The following is a 7,893-nucleotide window of genomic DNA, read 5'->3' as shown; positions in this document are numbered from 1 at the left end:
GTTGCACATGAAAGGAATAGGGTGCATTTGGAACTTACGGTATTCTTAGATCTGGTGGGCTCGTAAGTGGTATCTAGCACAGCGGCTGATTTTTGAAATCAGAAGGTGGCTGCTTTCTGTATGTTGTGTTTTATTTGCATCAGCTCAGGGTTTTGAAATTAGAGGGCCTTGGCTGGCTTTGTTCATGGTAGATTATGTGACAGTATTCTTGAGCTCTATGTGTTGTTGTTTCTACATAAATGTGTTGTGGTAATGAGTGCTTTTCAGGTGCCTAGCTCCTTTTCGTACTCAGAAATGCACCTGTGTGTTACGTTTCTGTGTCTATGTGTGTAGTTGTTATGCATGCTTAGTTACACTGCTCTCTACCAGGTCCAAGAGCTTTTACCTACATGATGAAGTCGTTACCTGGTCCTTACTTGGGGATGATGGAGACTTGGCAACTGGACATGGGAGGTTGACTTCGTGGAGAGGGTTGGGATGGAATGGTGGCTCGGCCAGCGGGTGCAGGGGTTTGAGTTGATGGAGAGAGGGTTTTGGAGACGGATGGTGGTGGGGGGGTGATGGGGTTTGAGGTTGATGAGAGGGTTGGGGATGATGGTTGTTGCCCAGGGGTGATGGGGTTTGAGGTTTTGATGGACGAGGGGTTGGGGGATGATGGTGGTGTGCAGCGGCCGTAGCATGGGGTTTGAGGTTGATGGAGAGGGGTTGGAAGGATGGTGGTGGCCAGGGTGATGGTGGTTGGGTTGATGGAGAGGGGTTGGAGAGGATGGTGGATAGGGCAGGGGTGAACTCGGGGTTTGAGGTTGATGGAGAGGGGCTTTGGAGAGGATGGTGGTGGTCCAGGGGTGTGGGGTTTATAGCAGGTTGATGTGAGAAGGGCTTGGGGCACTGCAAAGATGGTGTTGCCAGGGGTGCATCGGGGTTTGAGGTTGATGAGAGGTTGGGGATGGAACTGGTGTCGGCCAGGGGTGAATGGGTTTTGAGGTTGAGTGGAGAGGGTTGGAGAGAGCATGGGTGGTGGCAGGGGTGATGGGGGTTTTGAGGTTGCCGTGGGAGAGGGGTTGGAGAGGATGGTGGTGGCCAGGGGTGATGGGGTTTGAGGTTGATGGAGAGGGGTCTGGATGGATGGTGGTGGCCACAGGGTGACTGGGGTTCAAGAGTTGGATGGAGAGGGGTTGGGGTGATGAGTGGTGGCCGAGGGGTGACTGGGGTTTTGAGGATTGCATGGAGAGGGTTGGGGAAAATGCCTGGTGGTGGCGCAGGGGTGATGGTGGGGTTTGAGGTTTGACGTGGAGAGGTTGGAGAGGATGGTGGTTGGCCAGTTGGGTGATGCGGGTTTTGAGGTTGACGTGGTAGAGGGGTTGGAGAGGCATGGTGTCGTGGCCAGGGGTGATGGCGGGTGAGGATTGACGTGGAGAGGTTGGAGAGGATGCGTGGTGGCCAGGGTGATGGGGCTTTGAGGTTGACGTGGAGAGGGTTGGAGAGGATGGTGGTGCGCCAGGGGTGCATGGGGTTTGAGGTTGACGTAGGAGAGCGGTTGGGAGCGCAATGAGGTGGTGGCGCAGGGATGGGGGTTTAGGTTGACGTGGAGAGGGGTTGGGAGGATGCGTGGTGCGCAGGGTGATGGGGTTTGAGGTGACGTGGAGAGGGTTGAGACGGATGGTGGTGGGCAGCGGGTGATGGGGTTTGACGGTTGCACGTGGAGAGGGTTTGGAGAGGGATGTGTGGGCCAGGGGTGATGGGGTTTGGAGGTTGACGTGGGAAGAGCGTTGGAGAGGATGGCTGTGGCCAGGGTTGATGGGTTTGTAGGTTGACGGAGATTGGAGAGGGGGTCGTGATGGTTAGTTGAGTGGCAGGTGTGGGTGTGCGGCCAGGGGTGATAGGGTTGAGGTTTGACGTGGAGAGGGTGGGGATGATGTGGTGCCAGGGGGGTGAATGGGTTTGAGGTTGACGTGGAGAGGGGTTGGGGATTGATGGTGGTGGCCAGGGGTGATGGGGTTTTGAAGGGTTGAACGTGGAGGTTGGGAGATGGTGTCGGGGGGAATGGTTGAGTTACGCGGTGTGGATGAGCCAGGGGGCCTGGTGATGGGGTCTTGAGGTTGACTGGAAGGGGGGGGGGGGGAGTTGGGCGGGGAGGGGGGTGGCCGTGGGGGGGGATGGGGTTGAGTGAGGGGGGGCGAGGGGCAGAGGGGTGGGTTCGAATTGGTGGTGGCCCAGGGGTGATGGGGTTTGAGGTTGATGCGAGAGGGGGTTGGGGATGGATGGTGTGGGCCAGAGGGTGATCGGGGTTTGAGCGTTGACAGTGGAGAGGGTTGGGGATGATGGTTAACGTGCCAGGGGTGGAGATGGGTTTGAGGTTGACGTCGAGAGAGGGGTTGGAGAGGGATGGCTCGGTGGCCAGGGGTGGATGGGGTTGAGGTTGGACATGGAGAGGGGTTGGCATGATGGTGGCAGGGTTGGGGAGCTGCATTTGTCTGAGGTGGGGTGGAGATGTTGGGCGCGTGATGGTGCTGAGTGATGTGAAGTGTGATGAGCAGTGCTTGAGTTTACCATAGTTGAAAGTGAGACATGATGGGGTTAAAAGGTCGGAGGCAGTTGAAGATGTTTCGGTAGATGGGCTCGGGTCAGTGGGGATGATTTGATATGGACGAGCTAGTGCAGTGGGGATGATAGTGAGAAAGTTCAGTCAGTGGGCTGATGGGATTAGTTGAGTGACAGTCCAGTGGGCTGATATATGAGAGCAGCAGTAGTGAGTAGGGGTCATGGATGATGATGTGCAGAGTCAGTCAGGGGCATGAGATGCAGAGAGAGTGGATGATGATATAGTAACGTCGGATGATGATGTTGGTCAGTCACTGGATGTGATGAGTGCAGTATGGGGGATGAAGATAGTGAGAGAGTAGTGGGATTGAAGTAGCAGTCATGCGGGATGATGATACGTGAGAGTCAGACAGTTCGGGCATGATGATACGTGAGAGTCAGTCGCATGGGGCTGATGATATGAGTGACAGTCAGTGGGAGTATGATAAGTGAGAGTACAGTCAGTGGATTGACTGAATAGTGAGAGTCAGTCAGTGGGATGATGAATAGTGAGAGTCAGCAGTGGGGATGATGATAGTGAGAGTCACGTCAGTGGGATGAGAACTGATGAGTCAGTATGGATGAATGATTCATAGGGGAGTCAGTCAGGCGCAGATGATGATAGTGAGAGTGACAGTCGTGGAATGAACTGATAGTGAGAGTCCAGTCAGTGGGGATGATGATAGTTGAGAGCAGATGGGATATGTGAGTCGTCAGTGGGGATGATAGGAGTCACAGTGGAATGAAAGTGACAGTCAGTGGGGATGATGATAGTGAGAGAGTCAGTCAGTGGGGATGATGATAGTGGCAGTCAGTCAGTGGGGATAATGATTGAGGTAGTCTGATGATAAATGGGTCAGTCAGTGGGGATGATGATCAGTGAGAGTCAGTCAGTGGGGATAGTATGAGAAGTCAAGTCAGCGGGAATGATCCTAAGATCCCGATCAGTACAGAATGAGTGAGAGTCAGTCAGCGGGATGATATAGGGTGAGCAGTCAGTCAGAAGCGGCCCAGATGATGATAGTATCAGTCAGATGGAACATAGCATAGTCAGAGTTCAGTAGTGGGATGATGATAGTGAGAGTCATCCAGCTGCGGATGATGAGTGAGAAGTCACGAGATGGATATGAAGAGTCAGTCAGCCGGGATGATGGATAGTGAGCGTCAGTCAGTGGGGGTGATGAGTAGTGAGAGTCAGTCAGATGGGGGCACTCATGATCGCTGAGAAGTCAGTCAGTGGGGCATGATGATAGTGAGAGTCAGTCAGCGGGGACTGACTCTCACTATCATCATCCCCACTGACTGACTCTCACTATCATCATCCCCACTGACTGACTCTCACTATCATCAGCCCCACTGACTGACTCTCACTATCATCAGCCCCACTGACTGTCACTCACTATCATCAGCCCCACTGACTGACTCTCACTATCATCCCCACTGACTGACTCTCCATATCATCATCCCCAACTGACCCCCCATCATACCGAAACATCTCCAACTGCCTCCACCTTTAACCCCATCAGGTCTCACTTTCAATATGGTAAACTCAAGCACTGACTCATCACACCACATCACTCAGCCACCATCACCCCCAACCACCTCCACCCCCACCTCAGACATGCAGCTCCCCAAGCCCCTCCACCATCATCCCCAACCCCTCTCCATGCAAGTCCTCAGAATCCCCATCAAGCCCCTGGCCACCACCATCCTCCCCAACCGCTGCCCACGTCAAACTCCTAATACCCCGATCACCTCCTGGCCCACCACCATCCTCTCCCAACCCTCTTCCACGTCAATACCGGCAAACCCGCATCACCCCTTGCCCAGCCACCATCCGGTCTCCAAGACCCTCTCCACGTCAACCTCAAACCCCCATCACCCCTGGCCGACACACCATCCTCTCCAACCCTCTCCACGTCAAACCTCTCGAAAACCCCCATCACCCTGGCCCCACCATCACTCCCCAACCTCTTCCACGCTGGCCTCCAAAACCACCCTGTCACCTCACCGGTGCGCACCACCATTCCTCTCCCAACCCATCTCCACGTCCAACCTCAAACCCTCTATCACCCCTGAGAGCCACCACCATCCTCCCCAACCTTCTCCGACGAGTCCAATCCTGCAAACCCAGTTCACCCCTGGCCAACCACCATCTCCCAACCCCTCTCCACACCGTCAACCTCAAACCCCATCACCCCTGGCCCACCACCATCCTCCCCAACCCTCTCCACGTCAACCTCAAACCCCATCACCCCTGGCCACCCACCACCTCTCCCACCCCTCTCCAGTCCAACCTCTCAAACCCCATCACCCCTCGGCCACCACCATCATCCCCAACCCCTCTCCATCAACCTTCAAACCCCACTTCACCCCTGGCCACCACCATCCTCACCAACCCCTCTCCATCACCTCAAACCCCATCACCCTGGCCACCACTCATCCTCTCCAACCCCTCTTCCAAGTCAACCTCAAACCCCATCACCCGCTGGCACCAAGCTCATCATCCCCAAACCTCTCCATCAACCTCCAAACCCATCACCCCTCGCAACACCATCATCCACACCCTCGTCCATCAACCTCAAACCCCGATCACCCCTGGCCACCACCATCTCTCTCCAACCCTCTCCACGTCACCTGCATAAACCCCATCACCCCTGGCCACCACCATCCTACTCCAAAGCCGCCTCTCCATCATAACCTTCAAAACCCCGACACCCCTGCCGCTATCCACCGATCCTCTCCAACCCTCTCCATCAACCAACCCCATTCACCCTGGCCACCACCATCCTCTCCAACCCCTCTCCATCTCCACCTCAAACCCCATCACCCCTGGCCACCACCATCATCCCCAACCCTCTCCACGTCAACCTCCATTCAGGCCAATTCTTCCATCATCCCCAGGTAGGGCCAGGACGATTTCATCAGGTAAAGCTCTTGGACCTTGTTAGAGACTGTAACTAGCATGCATATACACACACACAAACACAGAAACGTACACACAGGTGCTTTTTAGTCAGAAAGGTGCTGGCCCTTGAAAGCCACGTCATTACCACAACACATTTATGTGAACATAACAATAGAGCTGTATGTCTTTACCATGAAAGCAGCCAGGCTTCTATTTCAAAAACCCTGCTGTGCTAAACCACTACATGAAAGCAGCCAGKCSTCTATTTCAAAAATCYCGCTGTGCTAAACCACTACTGCCCACCAGATCTATATACCGTATGTTCCAAATGGCACCCTATTCCTTTCATGGTGCACTACTTTTGACCAAAGCCTTATGGGTCCTGGTCAAAAGTAGTGCACTACATAGGGAATAGGRTGTCATTTGGACGGCATCCCTTAATGCTTTCTTGGCTATTTCAAATGTATTTACAACAATATGAGAGATCCCACGGAGAATACATGCATGCCACTTTCCCCACTACTAGCTGTAACTATACACACAAAATAGGAAATTGTTTTTAACAGAATAGGTTCCATCTACACTTTGAAAACACCTTTTAGTTACTACTTATCATCCACACAATAGAGAGAAAGTAGCTCATTTGAAAATCACACATTCCAATGGAAGGGAATAATTTCATTTGTACAGAAAATACCTTAAATCGTCTCAAAATGAAAAGCCCTCAGGCTAGTTATATCAGCATACAATAGACCTTAATCCAATGAAACCGCATCTATATACACACACACTTGCAAACCCACGCACGCACACAAACACACACAAACACACACACACACACACACACACAAAGCTCACAAATTCTTTGTTACCTTATCCTCTGGATAATCTCTTATTTTCTCTTTTATTTCTCTTTTTCAAACTTCTTTAGATTCAATTTATTTTTTGTTTGATATCAGTTCCACTGACATGATGTATCACGACCACAGCTAAATGCAGCTACGCAATCAAACATATTGTAAAATGTATTATTTTCTTTCTTTAACCCGAGGAGCGGAGGGTGTTGGTCTCCTCTTAAGGATCGGCCCCATTTAAAAAAGTTYGCCTAAAACGACATACCCAAATCGAACTGCCTGTAGCTCAGGCCCTGAAGCAAGGATATGCATTTTCTTGGTAGCATTTGAAAGGAAACACTTTCAAGTTTGTGGAAATGTGAAAGGAATGTAGGAKAATATAACACAWTAGATCTGGTAAAAGATAATACRAAGAAGAAGCCAACCGTTTTTTGTATTTTTTTGTACCATCATSTTTGAAATGCAAGAGAAAGGCCATAATGTATTATTCCAGCCCAGGTTGCAATTTAGATATTGGCCACTAGATAGCAGCAGTGTATTTGCAAAGTKTTAGACTGATCCAATGAACCATTGCATTTATGTTCAAAATKTTGTATCAAGACTGCCCARATGTGCCTAATTTGTTTATTAATAACGTTTCATGTTCAAAACTGTGCACTCTCCTCAAACAATAGCATGTTATTCTTTCACTGTAATAGCTACTGTAAATTGGACACCGCAGTTAGATTAACAAGAATGTAAGCTTTCTGCCAATATCAGATATATGTCTATGTCCTGGGAAATGTTGTTGTTACTTACAACCTCATGCTAATCGCATTAGCCTACATTAGCTCAACCGTCCCACAGTGGACCCACCAATCCTGAAGAAGTTTTAACTTACAGTTGGGATGGAGATGATACGTTACTGAGATGGACTACATTTTGTCTTTTCATAAGGTTTAACCTTTTACTGCAGTGGGCTAAATCAGGGTCACACAGAGTAGTTTTAAACAAATCTACTTTGAAACAAAAGTAACACCTCACACACATGGTTATGGGCTTAAAAAAACAAGACACCTGTACCATGTCAGATATAGAGGTGAAATCTATTACATTTTGAGTTTGCATCCCAATATTACACTTTATATACATCACAGAAGACTGAAATATAACAAAACCGTTTGACATAAACACCTGATAAAAAAATAAAAAAGTTTATTAATTAGGAAATTATGAAAAATATTAATAATTTTCCACTCATGAGGCGATTTGGCCATTTGACTGCAGGACAGGACTTCGTCCCTTTACTTTTTTGGGGCAAAAACATGTAAATATATACATTTTTAAGAGGTGGAACAGTGTGCTTGAAAAAAGTATTTATTTTTTTGTAATACTTTTTGTTAAATAATAAGCTGGAAGGTTATGTGAAACAAATAACCTCAGAATGACAACCATAAACATTGTAAGGCCTTTCCTGTTCTTTTTAGCATATCTGAACAATAGAAGACGTCCAAGACCACTCTGTATCTCCAAAGGCAAAGTGTTCATCTCAAATGGCACCCTATTCCCTCT

General features: G+C 49.7%; 1 protein-coding gene across 1 annotated transcript; it reads left to right on the top strand.

Moving 5' to 3' along the window:
• The first annotated feature begins 4,120 nt into the window (after nucleotides 1-4,120).
• On the top strand, nucleotides 4,121-5,488 carry LOC139027648 (uncharacterized). The gene has a single exon (XM_070443298.1). It carries the CDS (start codon nucleotides 4,121-4,123, stop codon nucleotides 5,486-5,488), a length of 1,368 nt encoding a protein of 455 aa, XP_070299399.1.
• Nucleotides 5,489-7,893: the final 2,405 nt, after the last annotated feature.

This window comes from Salvelinus sp. IW2-2015, linkage group LG4q.2, assembly GCF_002910315.2.
Source record: "Salvelinus sp. IW2-2015 linkage group LG4q.2, ASM291031v2, whole genome shotgun sequence".
Lineage (NCBI taxonomy): Eukaryota > Metazoa > Chordata > Actinopteri > Salmoniformes > Salmonidae > Salvelinus > Salvelinus sp. IW2-2015.
This window is presented reverse-complemented; position numbering and strand designations above follow the sequence as displayed.